Source organism: Bombus vosnesenskii, unplaced genomic scaffold (assembly GCF_011952255.1).
Source record: "Bombus vosnesenskii isolate JDL3184/JDL3185 unplaced genomic scaffold, Bvos_JDL3184-5_v1.1 scf7180000013492, whole genome shotgun sequence".
In the NCBI taxonomy this organism is placed as follows: Eukaryota; Metazoa; Arthropoda; class Insecta; order Hymenoptera; family Apidae; genus Bombus; species Bombus vosnesenskii.
Window position 1 is genome coordinate 55,153 of NW_022883081.1, and position 19,187 is coordinate 74,339.

The following is a 19,187-nucleotide window of genomic DNA, read 5'->3' on the forward strand; positions in this document are numbered from 1 at the left end:
AGAACGTCCGTGCAGGCGCGTTTTACTTCTTCAAAACTTTCTATAATTGAATATAATTGAAGGATAAATTGAAATTTGTTGAGATTATGTTGTTTACTCTCGAACAACGATGATCGAATAATATTTGATCCATATATATTCTGTGAGCTTTATTACATTTACGTCATGATTAATTTTATTTTCTGACACAATTAAATTGAATAAGGATAAGAATATGAGAATTTTTTATAATTATGTGACTCGTAAGACTATGAAGAAGTAATAAAAGCTGCACTGTTTTTATAACAGAAACTATACGCATATATAAATTTTTGATAGAGCTTTTAAAGAATTACCAGCTTATATGATATTATTCACAGGAAAAGAAAAAATTACGAACTAAAATTTTTTGTGAATAAAAGGCTTTTATTTTTGGATATATTAATATAAGAAAGAATGTACACATGTACATTTGAATAATTTTATTTCTTAATAGATTTCACAGAACTTATTTGAATATGAAACATATTTTTTATTAATAAAAAAAAGTTGTGCTTTTTCTTAGTTCAACATATAACTAAAAAGAATTTATGTTCAAATATTTAAAGTTTTGATACAGTATAAAATATTGTGTAAATGTTAAATATTTTATTATAAAAGATTATTTATTATGTAATCATGAAATAAATGTTTATACATAATCCATCGAAATATAATTTTCAATATATCGCTCCAAATTTTTTTAATAATTTTATAAGCTGAATAAAACTATTATTCTTAAAAGTAGCACTGATTACAATGCAATATGTAAAGGTTTTTCTTATTAATTAGGCTCCTCTATTCTCTCAATTTAATACTTAGCAATTTTTGGTGTTTATTAAAATTTCTTAAACATTAGAAATGTATAAATATTACTAATTATGTGAGTGGTCAATACCCTGCAATAAAGACAATATATACCATAATTTTTTTTTTACTGGGAACATTTTGTGATTTCTTTTCTAGATATAAGTATATACTACATTCTTTATTGTTTCTAAATCCAAAATATTTCAAATAGTATTGACGAATATATTATTACTTTTCTTATAGAATTTATATGAGAAAATTAAACATACAAGTTACCAAACTCCATTGTTTTTAATCATTATAAATATAATTACAAAGAAAATTGCTTTTTATATGAACTTCATACTGAAATTTATTTTCATGTCAAAAAAATGCAAATTCAAGAAAATAAATAACATAATACACTGAATCATGTTATATCATTTAAGTACTATTTTGTATTTTATACAAGATATTTAATATAACAAGTAACTATAAACAAAATATAATTTGTAAAATGATATAATAAAATGTAATATATAAGTACACAATATAATAATATAGACTCAAGGAGATATGATGCATAAAATAAAACTGTAAACTTTTAATACCTAAAGCACAGCACGTGTAAATTTATAACATTTTAAACATATAAATAGTTAAAATAAAGCAAATATATTCAATTTGTGGCTTGCTCAGTAATATTTTTACAAAAATGAGTAAATTTAGTTGGTAGTACTAAAAACAAGCTACTTAAAAGCTTTACACTTATGAAATAATTTTTACATTTTATAATTTTTTCAATTCATAAATCAGAAATTACAGTCTGTCGTACAAAAGTATACTGGCATTGGTATGTAATAAAGGAGAGATTGTGATATAAACATACACAATACATTCAGATATGCCTTGGCTTATAATTTATAATGTCTAAGTTAAAGGTACATCTGCACCAAATGGAAATCTGAAAACGGTATCATTGTGTTGGACTGATTGTCTTAGTCATTCGATACAAATCGCATAAAAAATGTTTGGTCTATTATGAAGCACAAATTGAAAGGAAAATGTATTTTAAAGTTAAGAATTTTAATGAACTACATTAAAAAAATATGGAGATCGCTATCTGTGTCGTATCCTGAAAAATTAGTAAAAAGTATGTCGGTACATTGTCAAGCTATAATCGATAATGAAGGAGATTGGATTTATTAATAAGCAAGAGCATACTAGTGCTTTAGATATATTTTCAATTAAAACAAATTAATTTTTGTTTTGTAGGACAGACTGTACTTTGATTGGTTAATACAATAAAGTAAAGCATTTATAATTCAAATACGTAAAAGTGATATACATCACATACTGCATTTTTATTGAGTTATATGGAAAGTAAATCAATTTAATTTATTGAATTTATTTATAGTTAAACTATATATGTACATATATTAATATGAGAATAAATAAAACTGAAAAATACCAAAATTTCAGCAGAAAAGACATATACTTGAATATGTATACATACATAGGGTACATATATACAATTTTTACATTACAATATAGAAGGAATAAAATTTTAGAAATTAAATAAAAACTTTCCATTTAACTCAATACAGAAACCGATTTTAATATTAAAAATTTCGCGTTTCTTCGTTATTAGGTTAAGTCAATTCTAATTATTTAATATAACTGTATTGAAATCCTTATAAATTGCTTCTGAGCTATATGTATAACAATAACATCGATCAATAACAATTATTCTAACATCTAGTTCATGATCGATGTAATACTAATTCAGACATTTGTATGTAAATATATAGATACAGTTTAAAGTTTAAAGGAACGTCATACCACGGTAATGTACGTCAACACTTACTAAATAGTACTTTCTTTGGTAAGTAAAATAAATAATTCATTAAAGTGTTTAAAATAATAATTGCATACACAAAATAGTTAAAATTAATCGCTTTAAATTTGCATACGTTTTCTTAGAAACAGAACATTAATATTTAGTAAGAAGGAAATTATTATAACATTCCGAAAAAATCACAGGAGATATAGTAAATACAGTGCTTAATTATTTCATCTTAGTAAAGATGTATAACTATTCTTAATTAAATCAAAGCTGTCTACAAAAGATTAAACATTATAATCAAAGGAAATCTAGTACAAACTAATAGATATAAGCACATAACTAATTAGCAAAATACTTTTAAAATCGTGAATGACAATGAAGTCTCAGATCTTGTACTAATATACAAGAATTTTTCTTGTGTAAAATTTGCTATGTAAAATTTAATCTTTGAATTTGATAGAGTGTATCAAGCAAAATATATATGCAGATGATTAAAAAACTTATTTCTGAAAATGCAATATAATTTAGTGTTTTTTAGAACTAAATTTTGTTTATAAAAACAAAACCCACTAAAAATGCTACCAGAGCATTAAATGTGATATACTGTAATATACATATACACAACTATTCTTTCAATTGAAGGTTAATTGCTCAAATGTTTTTATTACCAGCCCATTGTAGAAGTAACGTGAGAACCAACTGTAAAATCTTTGTATTGAGAAAAAACACAGATCTGAAAAATGTTTCAAATAAGATAATGAACAATTTGAAACAGTTTTATTTTAACTAACCTTGTCTTTTAGTCGTTGGCAAAGCTGTAATGCAATAGTAAGTAGTACTAAAGCATCATTTAACCATGGAACACTACATTCCGCTTGTTGTGTTTCATATTTAACACTACCATGTGCATTTTCTAATTGGTATATTGCTAAAACTAGTTTATAACTTTGAATATAAAAACTAATTGCCAAATTTTCTGGAAGATTAGGATTTAATGACTTCTGCAATACAAAAGATTGATAGTTCAGATATGAAATATGATATCAAGCCTAACTGTGTAAAGGATTAATATAAATCAAATATTCCTCAGAAATGTTTACTCACCATATTACGGCTTTTAATGAGATCATCAATAGTTTTTTTTCTAGGAACAATTAAACTTGTACGACTCCGTTGGAGGCAACCAAGTATGTTCCCTAATACATGCATAACTTCATCAGATGTCTTAAATGGATAATGACGATCAACATTATCTATGTGAGCAATAGCTTGTTGTAAATGATTAGCAGCATCTTGTATTTGTTGTAACTTCCAAGGATGTTCAGTTTGTATACTTGTTCTCATATTAATATTTTGTTGACGCTGTACTTTAAAATTAACTTCCTAGAAACATGTTTTTTTAAGATAATAATATAGCTGCAAATTAACAAAATAATTGACACTTACTGCATTTGTAATACTGTCACCAGTTAAAACAGCAACACATTTCACTTGATCATGTGGTGCAGCAAATACAAACCTATCTGTTTTATTATGTTGATCGTTGCCAAATAATGCTAATGGAAATCTTTGTGCACATTCCTGTAATATAACATACATTAACATGACATATATGCATATAATATAAATAATAATTTCTTTATTTTGTTTTATGATAAATTCCAGAAATATATAATACCATTAAAATATTCCTTAGCTGTGATAGTGAAGAATGTACTTCTTCATGAAGCACCCATTCAAACTCCATTTGCTGAAAAATGTTGTAATTAAATTCTAATCGCTTCGTATAACAATGTGGATAATGATTAAAACATTAATAAGAATTAATACTGCATCATTTTGCATTTGGGGTTCATACATATCGTTTGTTACACAAGTGTTCATAAATAATCACTAAATACATGCTTGAGTAAATTAATATTTTGTTCTACAAGTTTTGATATCTTACAGCTATTATTTATTTAAATATATAACATACTATACTCATGTCCAAGTAATAAATTATTTTTGTATATCAATTTTAGTCCTATATTCAATAAATTGTAAAACTGTATTGAATGAATATTTTCATATGATTTAATCAATCATAGTTACTAGAAAATAAATACTGTCACAAATTTTTGAAATAAGATTACTGAATTGTGTATTCCTATATGTAAATAAGAAATAAACGTAACATCACAAAATCATTCACTGAAGGGAACATAACCACAAAGAACTTGTCTCAGTAAAAACAGTAAGAGTAAATTGATTAGTTCGACGATAGATAAGGTACACTATCATCGCGAACCGCGAGACGGCGAGGTCGCCTAAGTGATTAGATAAACGGTAAGTAAAGGCAAATAGCTTACGAGATTGTGAGCCTCCTCCTTCTCGCAGTCAGCCATTTTCTCTACCGGGTGATGCCTACCACTTGTTTCCTAGTTACTTAAGATTCTATATTTGTCTAATCTTTAAAATTCTTTTGTAGAATTTCTACTTTCTTCTTGGAATATCTCATTTATTACTCAACCTGCGACAGAATGTCGTCGTTACATTAAATGCCAAAGATAAATCCCGTCATCTTCAGTGTGAAATATTGCAATCTTAAATAGATAAATCGTTATCATTATAAGATATTTTTATGTTCTAGGATTAGTATGAATTATTGTAGAAATTTACTTACCAGTAAATAGACTCAAACAGTTAGCAATAAAATAGTGACATTTGCCCTATCTTTATATTATAAAAAAGGTAATTATAAGTTTATCTTAATAACATACTAACATACATCTAAATAATATTTCGTCAAAATCAAGTATTTACAAAATCTAAATTCTATATTGCATGTTAAATTTGCTATTTCATGTAAAAAAAAACTTTATTATTAAAACGAATAACAAATTTTGGACTTTATTTACCATTTATTAAAAAGAGAGAGAGAGAGAGAGCTTGATTAGATAACATTATGTATAAATATATTTAGAATTTGTAGAATTATCTAAAAATCAACAAGTGGAATTACAAATATATTAAATATATATATATATAATATATTTTATTTAATATATAAAATATATAAAATTTAATATATAAAAATATTTTTTATCATTTTATCAAATTATTCTTTATTTTCAGGAATTAGTTTTTCCATTTAAGTTTATAATATTGGTGATATATTTCTCATCCTTGTAAGCTTAATTTATTACTAAAAATATGAGTCTCAAATTGTATTATGATTTATTATCACAGCCAAGTAGAGCTCTCTATATATTTTTAAAAGTTTGTGATATACCATTTGAAGGGAAATTTGTAAATTTAGCGAAAGGTGAACATCTTAATCCAGAGTATCAAAGGATCCATCCTTTTCAAAAAGTACCTGCTATTGAGCACAATGGTTTTAACATCATGGAGAGGTATTATTGTTTTTTAGTATGATTTATAATTTGTATTAACAAGAAGAAATAAACTAAATATAAATTTTGATTTACAATTATATACAAATATAATGTCATGTTTCATTTTTTATGTTTAATATTTCAAAACTAGTAACTTAAATGAAAGTTATAAATGTCATTGATATTTTTTAATAACTTTTTACCTTTATTCTTTGAATGAAGATACAAAATGAAAATCATTACAGAAATAAGAAAATGTATAAATTATAACATATTTCTATATAAATAATTTTATAATTTAATTTGCAAGAAATTAAAGAACATTGAATGTTTTATAGTGTTGCAATTTTGAGATATCTCTGCAGAAAATTTAAGGTAGCTGATCATTGGTACCCTCAAGACTTAAAACGTCAACTTAAAGTTGATGAATATCTTGAATGGCAGCATCTTAATACAAGACTAAATTGTGCTTCATACTTTTTTATGAAGGTAAAGAAATTCCTTTATCTATAAAGAATGATATTGAGTCTATAGACAATGATAATAACAAGAGAATGATGTTCTTCCTACTCATAAAAATCTTTATTATAGTACATGAAACCATTATTAACTGGAAAATCAATGAACCCAGAAAGTCTAATGCAATATGAAAAACGCATGATGCAAACACTTGACGATCTAGAAAATTTCTGGTTAAAAGACAAAAACTTTTTAACTGGTTCTGAAATTAGCATTGCTGATATTCTAGGGTCATGTGAGGTAGAACAAGTTCGTAAGTAATGATATGTGCATTCACTGAAAATGAAATAAAAATAAATAAATAGTATCAGGAAAGCCTTGGCAGATAATTTTTAATATTTTATTATTTATTTTATTATTTGGTAACCATTTTCATGATTAATATACAACATAACAAATAATAAAAAATAAAGATTGTATTATTATATTACTATAGAAACGCAATTTTCAATTAGGAATAGTTGGATATGATCCAGAAGAGAATCGGCCTCATTTAACTGCATGGATGAAAAGAGTTGCAGATAAAACAAGTCCTTATTATCAAGAAGCTCACGTACTTTTAAATAAGCTTACAAGTAAGGTAAAACAAGAGGGATTAAAAAGCAAGTTTTAATAGTCATGAATTTTGAATCTATGCTCACTCATTTAAGAATTAAATAAGAATTTTTTTATAATTTTCTTATATTTGTTACAAAATAATATTTTTATTCGTAACGTTTTAAAAAATCTGATTTGAAAAATATATAATTTGTTTTTTAAATAATTGAAAGAATGTGAGTAATCAAGGTATATTTTTTTATTAAACATGTATCAGGTACATATGTGTGCAAATGTAGTAGTGCTTTACTATATTAGATGTGTATGATACGAAATATACCAGTCTTATTGCACAACAAAGTTATATTATAAACTGTTAAACATATATATTATTGTTATTGTTGTATTATTATATGATACTACATTTTAAAAGTATGTTTACTTTTGTATGAAAAGCTATAGAAAAATATCTTTTTTACTCCACATAAAATACATTTTGTGCATCAAGTCAATATTCCGAAATTTATATTTCTAACCTAATTAATTTTATGTAACTTTCTTTAATTTTGGCATTTTCTTTGGGCATCTTTGTACGTGGATATACCAATGTTTCTCTTGGCACCGTTCATCACAATAAAAGGCCATTTCACATCCTAAACATTTAAACTTTGGTCCGATAATACCACAATTTAAACATGTGAGATTATGTGAACTATTCGGACTACGATTCACTTTACCTAGATGCGGTGTCTCGCAATTCCTAGTTCCAGTTTCTAATACATTTTTCGATAATTGTGCATGTGAAGGAATTAATGGCATTCGATATTGTGCTGTTGGAACAATAGACGTCATCGTCGACTGCGCATCATTATTAATAACTGAATTTGTTTGCGCAAAATTATCCGTGGTTTTTACAAATGCCAATTGGTCGAATACAAAATTTTGCATTTGTTGATACTTAGTGTTTTCATGACTTTCTTTGTTAAAATTACTATCTTGAGTTAAATTAGTTACGTCACGATTAATAATTGATCTAGTAGCGTCTGATACGTGAGGTGGTTCTCTGTCAATGACATTTGGAATACCAGTAGGCGATAATGCATCCGTCTCGGTTCTATTATAAGTCAACGTATCTCGTTGCCTATCAAAGGAAGCAGCAGCGACAACAGCAGCGGCTGCTGCTGCGGCAACAACATCCGGTATCATTCTGTTCCGAGAAAATTGATTGTTTGTCGTATAGCCAATTAAAGAATTTTGAGGCAGGGTCTGATGAGAAGTTGATAAAGACGGTGGTGATAGAAATAACGATGGTAAACAAGTTGTGGTACCAATGTTGTTAGTGCTAGAGTTTCCTCGAAGACGATCAAACTCCAAATTACCCGAATGCTGTAGAGTGCTTGTCGATGGTGAGGGATACCTTACAACTGGATCTTGTATTATGGGGAAACGTTTATCCATATGGTGCATTGATCGCAAGCTTTCTTGCACAGGGAAATGAAATGGTAAGGAACCCGAATGTAATCGTGAGTCATATGGATAAGAACCGTAAGGACAAATTGGTGGATGATAACTTAAGGCAGCACTATTATAAGGATCGATCTGTAATGTAAAAAATTATACGTGATTGTAGTTCATCAGTGCATAAATATTTATACATTATTAATATTGGTATACTGTGATTAATAATATAATATAATATTTGTTTATAATATAATATACAATATAATACAAAAAGTATATTACATAAGTATTCGAATCTGTTCAATAAGTTTTCTGTATCTTTTGTAATAAAATACGAATATTTCATCAATTATATTACCTCAACATTTTCAATCTTGCCGAAATGAAAATATTAAAGTAGATTGATTCTACTTACGGAGTAATTATTCGGGTAAAATTGAGTCATAGGAAGTGGTGGACAAACACCAGGTCGTAAGGGAGGAACTGCTGCAACAGGTTGTAGTTGTTGTTGCTGATGATATTGCCATTTCTCTGTACCGCGTTGAGGCGTTGAATTTATTATGTGATTATTGATATTAGGTCCAACCATCTTTGGTATTTCAGACCCAGAAATTTGCTACGATGTATTATAAAATTATTCAGATTATTCGGAGAAATTCCAAAAGAAAATTGAAAAATTCTATTAAATTGCTCTTACGCGTGTAGTGTTTTCTCCTGGTACAAATGGCACATTTTCTGTGGCTTGTAATTTGGGTTTGGTTATTGAAGCTTGCTTTTTTGACATTCGAGCGAACCAGTTACCAAGAGTAGGAAATTGTTCAGTTATAGAATGATTCCCGTTACTCTTCTGTACAGAATCAGCCAGAATTTCTTCTCCTTTACGGCTCTGTCGCAACCTGTATGCATAAAATATAAGGTAGAAATATAGATAATAAAATATATTAATTTTTCATTTAACTTACGCGTGCTTCCCCTGATTCAACATCATTTGTGAAGAATCAAATTGAGTTGGCTGACCCAAACTCGATGACACCTGAAACAAATTCAGCACTATGTATAGTATAAAACAATATTACAAATAAAATTTTATTTGTCTGAAAATTATATTTTACAAACCTTTTGCGAATTTATACTGTCTTCATGATTTGTCGAAAATGGTACTTCCTCTCGATTGGATTCATAAAAATTAGGTTGTACTGTATGATTCCTTGACGATGAGAACTGTTTAGCATATATCACCTCAAACGATTTGTTTTCTTGAACAGTTGTTGGTATTTCCACGCAATTAGCTACAGAACTTATTATGGTTCCAACATCCGGAAACTCCAAACACTTGATTGTTTCTGGTTCTTGGATCACAAGACGACGCTGAGAAAACCCTTTATTTCTTTCGTCTTTCTTTTCCCGAGCTGCATTGTTGTTCTCTGGTGATTGAGTAACCTTGTTCGAATGATTGAAAGCTCTCTTATTTACACTAGAATTAGAACTTTCTATATCGATATTGATATTATTTTTATGGCCCACAGGCATAGTCTGCACATGTTTCTCAATATCTGGAGGATCTTTGTTCATGGAATCAGTTAAATCCCCAGGAAGTGGATCTGTAGAAAACGTTGTCATCAATTCTTCGTTCACAGGCCAAACTTTCCTTTCAACGACTTGTAGCTCTTCTTCCACCGAATCTTGACTCGACGAGGTAGTTAAACATATCTTTGGTAAAATTGGTGGACTATTTCGGACCTCTTCTGGCAGAATACTATGACAATCCATAGATGATCGTGGTGACAATTTAGGTGGTTCAGGTGATGACACCGGAGAACTGTTATTCGCTGAAAAATCTGCGTTCCTCTCGTTTAAATTTATATATGGACACTTGTTATCAGAAGAATTCATGCTATCATTATTTTCATTAATCGCTTCCTTAGAGGTCGAGAGGTCTGCAGACAGTTTGTTATGTAATTTTGATAGATTTTCTATTTGCTTCTCATAACAATTCATCACTTGCCTTGATCTGATATTTTGTTGAGAGTTCGAGTCACCCGCCATTTGCTTATCTAATTCCAAAGCTTTATTTCGTACTTCACACAGTTTCTGTTTTATTTTATTTCGCCTGTACTTTAGTTTGTAGTTATCGGTATTTAAAGTGGTAAAATCTGTGTCTTTCTCGAAGAGTATATCGTTCCAGTTATTAGAATTTGGACTAGGTGGTGATTGGGACACTGTGTCTGTGATGATTCTATAGTTTGATTCGTGTTCCGACCCCGTGACGATTTGAGAATCGTTGTATCTTTCTGTTTCTGTTGCCAGAAATAATATTTAAATCAAATAAAAAGATTTTGAACACGTCCATCATGGAACTACTTCAAAAGATTTTCTATTTAATCGTATTATTTTAAATTAAATCAAACAATGATGTATAACCAATTTTGTATTGTTATGTTCTACAAAATATAATACGTAGACTGCAAATTCTACATTTTTATGTTCTAAGTCTGGAATCGTTTTACTTAAATAAATATTAGTTAAATATATATTACTTAAATAAATATTAGAAGACTATACTTTGGATATTTTATATATTTTCACGTATTATGTGTATTCTATGTAATTTTGCTGTTTTAAATGTTCGTACGTATTAACTAACGTATTAACTAATATAACCTTTTGATTATTTTTTATTATTTATTATTACCTGTATGCGCGACTTTTTTCAGTCTCAACGGAGGAACTAATTTATTTCCATTTCTTTCGTCTCCTTTCGTTGTGGAGGTAGCTCTAATGCACTTATCGGTACAAAGATTGTGTACGCCTTCGGTTGCATTCGAGCCACAGAAATGTGTTAGGAACTCTTTAATCGAATTATCCATACATTCCTCTTTATTTTGTCTAGAATTTGCTTCCTGCGATTTTTTTTTCTTCCTTCTTTCTTTAACATTAGTCTCGTGTTCCATGTCGTTATCATTTCTTTTCTTTATCATACTCAGACTTCCCACGCTTGAAATTCGTGGAACAAGGTAAGCCATCGAGCTCGCGGTATCTTTTGATATTATTTGTTCTTTAGAAATAATATCTTCTTTATTCGACAATGTCTCAATGTTTGATTTCATTAATTCTACTTCTACTACGTCCACGGTAGATTTTGGTAAGATGAAAGATGATGAATGTTTTCGAATGGATCTCGTAGGTACGGATGGTGCCGGAAGAATAGGTAAAGAACGATTTGGTTGTACCGGTATGAAGCATGACCCACGTTTTCGTAAAGCAGTTACTAAACTGTTGTTTCCATTAGAATTTAATTTGCTTGAACTATCTGCTATTATAATTCGAGGTTCTGGAATGCAATGGCAAATTGCGCAAAGAAAACAGAATATTGATTAATTATATTTGGTGATCCGATTGCAAAAGAACTCGTAATACGTATGCTCGTAATAAGTATGTAAATTGAAATAAATTTTGAAGAAAATTAGATCAAATACGTCGTATGAAAATGAAAAAATAATAAACAGTGGTTTATTGATTTATAATAAATTATAAATTAGTGTAGAATGATTGTAATTCATAATTAATAGATTGTAGTATTACGTGTCCTATATTCAGTACCATTATAAGGAAAGACTTGTTTAACGATTTTATGGGGAAATATAGATTGAAATGCGAATTGAAACAATATATATATGTTTTATAAGTAGAAATTATATAGGACCAATATATCATAAACAAATTAAATACAACAGTACATCTGTACCTTGATTTGTTATATCATTGTAATATCGTAAAGTAATTTGAATTAGAGATCGGTTGAAATTAGAAAAAAGCGTGTACGTCGTCCTTCTGTGGTTCATTTCCATTTAAAAGCGCCTATGTGACTAAAGTCACCTAGTTCTTACAGAGATATGAGAAAAACAATATACGTTAGAGCAGAAGGACGGTTTCGTGTTTCAAGGAGGGACGACCGAGAGGTCAGAGTATGCGAGTCGAAAAGTGAGTGTGTTGCGAAAATCAGAGTTGAATTAGAAAAATCTTTAAATATTTCGTTTAGAAACTGTTTAAAAATTGTTCATACTAATAAATATATTTCTCTCTTAACAAGGTCTTCCCTCTAAAAAAAAGGACTTAAATTTTATCTCATGTCTTATCAATGACAATTATAGTGCCATTAAAATTATCTTCACCTATTACAATGTTCTGTACCTAATGTGATGTTCGTAGTGCACCTCTCGTTCTCATCTTCCTTTTCATTCGTCATGTCTGCCTTTACATCACAGAATCGCTTCAAAGTCGTTTGTTTCCGCGTGCTTTTCTCATCAGCTGTTAAATCAACGAAAATAGGCGTCTGTTTTTCCCTTGTATTGGAAATTATACTTTCTTCCGACGCGCAATCAAAATCATTTTCTTCGACCGCGCTATCGAACTTTTTCAAAACCTTCTTGTTTCCTCTCGAAGTCTCGCTCACTTTAAGACTTCCTTGAATTTCGCTGGAGCTACTGATCAAACAAACATCCAGTTCCTCCTTGAAATTCGTGGCATTTTCATTACAATATAAATGTTCCACGTGACAGGCATCTTTTTCTTCCGTTCCTTGCAGCTCGCTCGAAGATTCTTCAATAAACGACAAACTTGGAGATCCAGAGGAATCTTTGATCTTCTTGTTAATGATACTGTCGCGAGATATCATTACCTTCGGCCTGCTGTTCTTGATGAATGGTTTAAACGTCGGTTGCTTCTTCGAGCTTTCTCTCTGTTTTTTCTGCGAATCACTCGATTTACAACTACTAAGTTCTTCCATTTTTTCTTTCTCTTCCAGCGTAACTGGTGGAGGTAGTAATGGTTTGTCCAGAGACAGCGTGAGAAGAGGGATAGGTTCTTCGTATCGATTTAAGTCGATGCGAAGCAAATTGATGGTTGCTTTTCAAATATATTTGAGTTTGGTTTTTGGATATGGATATTTTATGGATTAAGTGACATTTAATATTCTTAGAATTTGTTTTACGGTTTTGTGTGTGTGTTTATTATTATAGGCATAAGAAGCGCGATAGAAAGTGAAACAATGAAATAAAATAGTTAACAAAAATTCAGAATGAAATTTTTCTGAGTCAGAACTAAAATTAGTGTGCTATCTTTTATTTCATGTAAATTGCACACATATATTTTTTACATCTAATAAATAGTTTAGGATATCGCAAAAATTTGTCGAGACTTGAAATATGTTTGTAAAGGGACTGTATTTGAAAAATCTGGAATATTTCAATTTCTTTTAAATTTCTCTAAATGTTATGAAGTAACATATATCATATATTTAATGTGTAATACTATAAATACTTCAACAAATTTTGTGCACCATCTTATGACAAATTGTTTTGGAAACTGCGGATTAATTATTTATCACATAAAAGGTATAGAAATTACATAACACTTCATACCTTTACTATACTATGTAGAAGTAGATTATACAATATGATGCACAGACATAAAACTCTAGTTAGCTATTACTAAGTTTGTAAAACGTATACTTGCTGATTCGCAGAATTGATTTCGATTTCAGTACTATCCTAATAATACATCTAAAGTAGTTATTGTTTTGAAAATAGTTCATTTTGTGGCTAAAGCATTTATAAGTCTAATATTCCTTAAAAAAATATTTTTTTTGGGAAATTGCTTTCTTTTGGCACAGATATATTGGAACAAAACTGCCTTAGTCGCATTAGCATAAAAGTTAAAATATTATTGTTTTAATGTAATACAATAGTATCTACATTCTAAATATAAAAATGTTGTATCCGATTACTTTTATTCAGCATATACTTAATTCTTTACTAGAATCAAACACGTGATTTATTTTACTCGGTCTTTCACTTTATCAAATCGATTATTCATACTTACGATTTTCACCAAATACATGTTATGCAATTGTTAAATATTATGTTTCACCTCCACTGATATACCTATGAAGATATACAAATCTTTTATAGACACGCACACACAAATATTGTCACAATAAAAAGATAAAATTATTTGTGATTCACAAAACTCTATGATTCTGTCCCACTGTCCTTATCCACATTTGAAAACATTATTATTTAAAAAATATATGTGACAATTTGTTATATTAAAAAATCAAATCGAAGAATGAAGAAAGAACAGAAAATATCATTTAACAAAAATAGTTTCGTGTAATTTTATATTTCTAAAATCTCTCATAAATCATTAATTTGAGGAAAATGTAAGAGGGAAAATGAAAAAATGAATGCAGTTCTTTAAAATTCAAGATGGAAATTATATTAAAAGCTAGATAAAAAGGAGTGGCAACAATCTTGTGCGTGTTTCGGTGCACGTGTAATTATATTCTCCCGAGTAAACTAAAAATCGAGTGAACAGTTAATTAAAAATAAAGATAGCGTGCAATTGGAAATTTTAAAAGGAAAACCGCCTTTTTTTTAGTCGAATGATTTTGTCTAATCAAATTTAACTATTCCGACCGGCACATGTTGCAAAGTAGATCGAGACGGTGTCGCGCGAAAAGTGAAGCCAGACACCAAGGAATCTTACACGTATACTCGTATTCCCACTTCTAGAAAAGTTCTTATTAGGGAAACCCTTCGCAATTGGCTGACTAGAACGCAATCGTTTGGCGCAGCTCAGAAATACAATGTTTAGTGGCAAGACATGTAAGAAAAGGGACAATACGTTCTTCTTTGGCATTACTTTCAAAGAACTTTTTCCTGTATATGGTACATTATCTTTGTTCATCGCCGATTGGAAGGATGGTTGAAACGTGGTGGATGTGGTAGTTACAAATTGTTTTTTCTTCCTCTCTTTCTTCCTTTTTTTTCATTCTCTCTTTTTCCCTTCTTTTCATATAATAAGAGAGCGTACATACTACGGGGGATGATTTGAAATGATACGTGTTTTCTTGGGAGGGAAAAGAATATTTTATAATAGAAATACATTTGCTAAAGTATGAACACGTAGAGAAACAATAAAGTATTTTTTTACAGTATTAGAATTCATGTAGAATTTTAATGCTGAAATTTATTAAAAAGCCGGCGTTCGTTTCATTATCTTCTTCTATTATCATTATCATTATGGTTAACAGTAATTAATCACTTAATTACCATCTAATTTTTTCACTCAAAATTATTTTACAAATTAAATTTGCTGTCTGTGACATAATATATATATTATATATATATATATATATATATATATTAGAATAGAATAAATAGAAAATTTATTTTTTGAAGCTTCTTATAAAATTACTGTTAGTATTATAAATCGTATTTTTATAGTTACAAATTTAACTTTAATAGTTACTTATATTTGTTGTATATAATCTACTTACTATTATTGTTACTATATTCGTATTCTATTAACATAACTAGTACGTGCAAGTCATGAGCCAGCTTGTGGAAAAAACAAAAATGTGTCTTTTCTGATTCTATTGTATGTCCATATAGTGAATAATAGTATCTCGATACGTAATCGAGTTAAATTTAACTACTGCGTGTAAAATGGTCATTGTGTGTGGATGATATCGATCGACTTTTTTATTCTTCAGACGCTGTTTAATGCTTAAATGCAAAAGTTCCCCTTGCAAAATCGATTCGCCAAATAATCGGTGCGTTGGATATTTCCCACGAGAGACTCATCGAAAGACAGTTATTACCGACTATATAAAGCATGATGATGGGTTGCTTTTAAAATTTTTAGAAGCACTTTGAATAGCACAAAACGAAAATTTAACGCTATTTTTTTAAAAGTTCTAGTCACAACATGAAACATAAAAATCATATGTTTATCAGGATATGTTGCAAAACTTCTATGCGTGCAAAAATTTTCTTTTGTATTGCCAAATTTGCATTCAGTATTAAAACGATCAAATAATAAACCTTTAATAGTCTTTGTTATTACATTCTCTAACATTTGTAATAAACTTATTGTTAATTGTTATTATACCTATCCCTCAACCATTATTATATAAGACTGTTTTGAACTAGAATAAAAAACATGAATGGTATTCTCTTCACTATCACCGACCTTTTAAAAATACACGAGTTTCAAATGGAACTAATATTCGTAGGGGGATATCTTAAAACCGTTGCAGCCGTGTTTTAAAGTTAAGCGAATTACAAATATGCACATATTAAATTCATTTCGAATATTGTGCAAGATTGTATATTTTTCCTGTAATATGAACATTTAATAGACAAACGACACGTAGTCACATGTGCATTTTCCCACCTGAGGAAAGTCGACGACGAATAGGGAAACTCGGCAACGAACGTTTACACGAACAAAAGGGGTGATTCACCCTACCACTTTGTACTTGGGGATTCTTCTTCCTCGCTAAAAGTAATAAAATAAAATAAAATATTTCTAGTAGTATATTTTAATAGAATGCATTTCAATGAAACCTAAAATATTGAAGAAATATTAATAATTGATAAAAAAAATATAAATATTTTAATGTACATATATACAAATTTACTTTAGTAATAAATATTAAAATTTGATCAATAAATAGCTATGCTATAGATACTTTGATGTTGAAAATGAATGTAAATAATATTGATAATATTAGAAAAATATTTCGGTAAACATTCCGTTACGGAATTGAAATATGTTGTCGGTTTACTATTGACAAAACAAACGACGAAATCGTAGGTTACCGTTTGTAAACAATGAACAAAACTTATTCCTCATCAGTCCTCGATGTTAGTTCTTCCTGGTTAATCTATCCCCATTTTTGTTTTACCGATATTTGCGACAATAACAACAATAGTTTGAGTAACGTGCCATTAAAATAAATCACAGAAATTTTTCAGATTGATACCTTGCCATAATTATTATTTGTTAAATAGCCTTCATGGATTAATAAGTTAAACAACGAATATCGAAGATCTCGTTTGGGAAAAAATAAAATCTTGGAAAGTGTAAAATGGTAGTGCAAAGAATAGGAAATAATACATCAAAGTCAAACACAATTTGTGGATCACCGTCTTGTAGTGCAAGAGATAGAAAGGAAACGAAATTCAAAGATGTTTGCTCTAGTGGACTACAGAATACTTGTATTCGAACTGCGGAATGTAAATCTGGTCAACATCGTTATTCGTACAATGGAAAAGAGGTAATTTTATATTTTGTTTTAAACATAGAAAATTTATATAATAATTGTTGTAAGATAATATTTGTATAATTTAATAATAACGTCTATGAAAGAAATCTCGATATTGAAATACAACTACGTATCCCGTTATTTTAGCATGTTGTTAATTAATTAATAACATCATATCATTGATACACAAATATTTGTCGTGTCTGTAATGATCGCATTTTAAATTATTTAGCCAACCAAAAAAATAGGTAGAAGTAAACCAAGAATGCAACTAAGTGGACAGAAAGTCATAAAAAAGAGACTACCTCCTCCAAAAATTTTAACAAAAGAAGAGTACGACGAATTTCAAAAATACAGTTCTCTGACGAAGGAAGAGCGAGATGCGGCTCTTAAATCGGAGGAAGAAGAGAGGCAAAGACTTATGAAAGAGAGTATGGAGAGAAAAGAGGAATTTCGTAGAATAGATCAAGGAAGGCCTCGAGAAAAATGCCCGCAATTGGCCGAAATAGAAGAGGAAGCTAGGAAAAGAGCGAAACATGTGCTTGAAAGAGCAGAGAAGATGAAGCTCGAACAGGAGGAAGAAATCCAAAAGTGCAATAGGATCATTTTAGAGACTAAATGTCGTGCTATAAGAGACGCTCAGGTAGATAATGTGAATTTACATATTAAATAATGAAATAAAATTCTGTTTTTATACATTATATTTAAAGCTTGTAATTTTTAACAGATAGCAGAAAAAAAGCTAATGGAACTCGAGTTGGAGGAAGAAGAGAAACGTTTAAATGATATGATGGAAAATGAAAGAAGATGGGCGATTAAAGAAGAAATTAAAAAAGAGCAGGACGAAGCAGTAAAAAGACAAAAATTTGCTAATAGTCTAATCGATCAAATAAAAGAAAACGAGGAAAACAGGATATTAGAGTTTGAAAGGAAGCAAGAGGAAAGTCGATTAATTAATTTAAACAATATCAATTGGCAACAAGAAGAAATTACAAAATTACGAAATAAAGAATCCGAAAACGCATTAATTCGACAACAACTCGCTGAAGGGAACGAGCAATTAAAACACTTTAAAGCCATGGAAAAGCAGCAAAATAAAGTCATTGATCTTAGGTAAGATTTATCAAATTATTAAATTATTGAAGTTTTGATCAATCATTAATGATAATATTTCATAGGATACAAGAATACCAACGGTATAAGGAAGAAAGGGAAGCAAAGCTGGCGGAAGAACGAAGATTGGAAAAATTAGAAAAAGAAAAGGCTAAAACAACTGTTGCAATACAGACATTACAAGCAAGGGGTCAACAAGTATTTAATTATTTAATTAATGGAATTATCCTTTTTTACATTTATTTAAATTTTTTACCGTACGTTGCAATTATTAGCTTCTGGTTTAAATATCAAAGCCTTTGGATTCCTTTCTTATTTGTACCATTGTATTGTATATTATAAATTTTATTACAATATTTATAAATAAGAATAAATAGATAATTGTACATTTCGCACTTATATTTTAATAATTATT

The 19,187-nt window shown here is 29.0% G+C and overlaps 4 protein-coding genes across 6 annotated transcripts in view; 2 read left to right on the forward strand and 2 right to left on the reverse strand.

Annotated features, from left to right (window-relative positions):
* Positions 1 to 19,187, forward strand: part of LOC117238426 (cilia- and flagella-associated protein 45-like) — a 36,260-nt gene that overhangs the window by 16,396 nt on the left and 677 nt on the right. The window contains exons 2-5 of one of the 2 annotated variants that reach the window (XM_033503309.1): positions 17,406 to 17,671; positions 17,892 to 18,302; positions 18,387 to 18,772; positions 18,838 to 18,970. In XM_033503309.1, coding sequence (XP_033359200.1) covers positions 17,483 to 17,671; positions 17,892 to 18,302; positions 18,387 to 18,772; positions 18,838 to 18,970 — 1,119 coding nt within the window. In that variant the 5' untranslated portion in view covers positions 17,406 to 17,482. Of the gene's footprint in view, positions 1 to 17,124; positions 17,672 to 17,891; positions 18,303 to 18,386; positions 18,773 to 18,837; positions 18,971 to 19,187 lie in introns of those variants that run through there. The other variant, XM_033503310.1, reaches the window with a different exon arrangement.
* LOC117238432 (protein rogdi) lies at positions 1,383 to 5,142 on the reverse strand. 2 transcript variants are annotated; one of them, XM_033503325.1, is made up of 6 exons: positions 5,005 to 5,142; positions 4,332 to 4,403; positions 4,100 to 4,234; positions 3,758 to 4,036; positions 3,445 to 3,654; positions 1,383 to 3,386 (listed from the first exon to the last, which is right to left on the reverse strand). In XM_033503325.1, exons 1-6 carry the CDS (start codon positions 5,038 to 5,040, stop codon positions 3,318 to 3,320), a joined length of 801 nt encoding a protein of 266 aa, XP_033359216.1. In that variant the 5' UTR covers positions 5,041 to 5,142; the 3' UTR covers positions 1,383 to 3,317. The 2 variants fall into 2 exon arrangements, with proteins under 2 accessions (XP_033359216.1, XP_033359218.1); XM_033503327.1 differs by lacking the exon at positions 5,005 to 5,142 and adding an exon at positions 4,632 to 4,655.
* LOC117238433 (glutathione S-transferase theta-1-like) lies at positions 5,286 to 7,513 on the forward strand. The gene is made up of 5 exons (XM_033503328.1): positions 5,286 to 5,386; positions 5,771 to 6,048; positions 6,369 to 6,519; positions 6,622 to 6,802; positions 7,005 to 7,513. The coding sequence occupies exons 2-5, from the start codon at positions 5,849 to 5,851 to the stop codon at positions 7,160 to 7,162; spliced, it is 690 nt and encodes a 229-aa protein (XP_033359219.1). The 5' UTR covers positions 5,286 to 5,386; positions 5,771 to 5,848; the 3' UTR covers positions 7,163 to 7,513.
* On the reverse strand, positions 7,324 to 13,565 carry LOC117238434. Its single transcript, XM_033503329.1, is given in 6 exon segments — positions 7,324 to 8,685; positions 8,963 to 9,163; positions 9,245 to 9,580; positions 9,664 to 10,844; positions 11,240 to 11,878; positions 12,739 to 13,565. Coding segments are annotated over 6 exon segments (4,005 nt in total). The 5' UTR covers positions 13,334 to 13,565; the 3' UTR covers positions 7,324 to 7,632.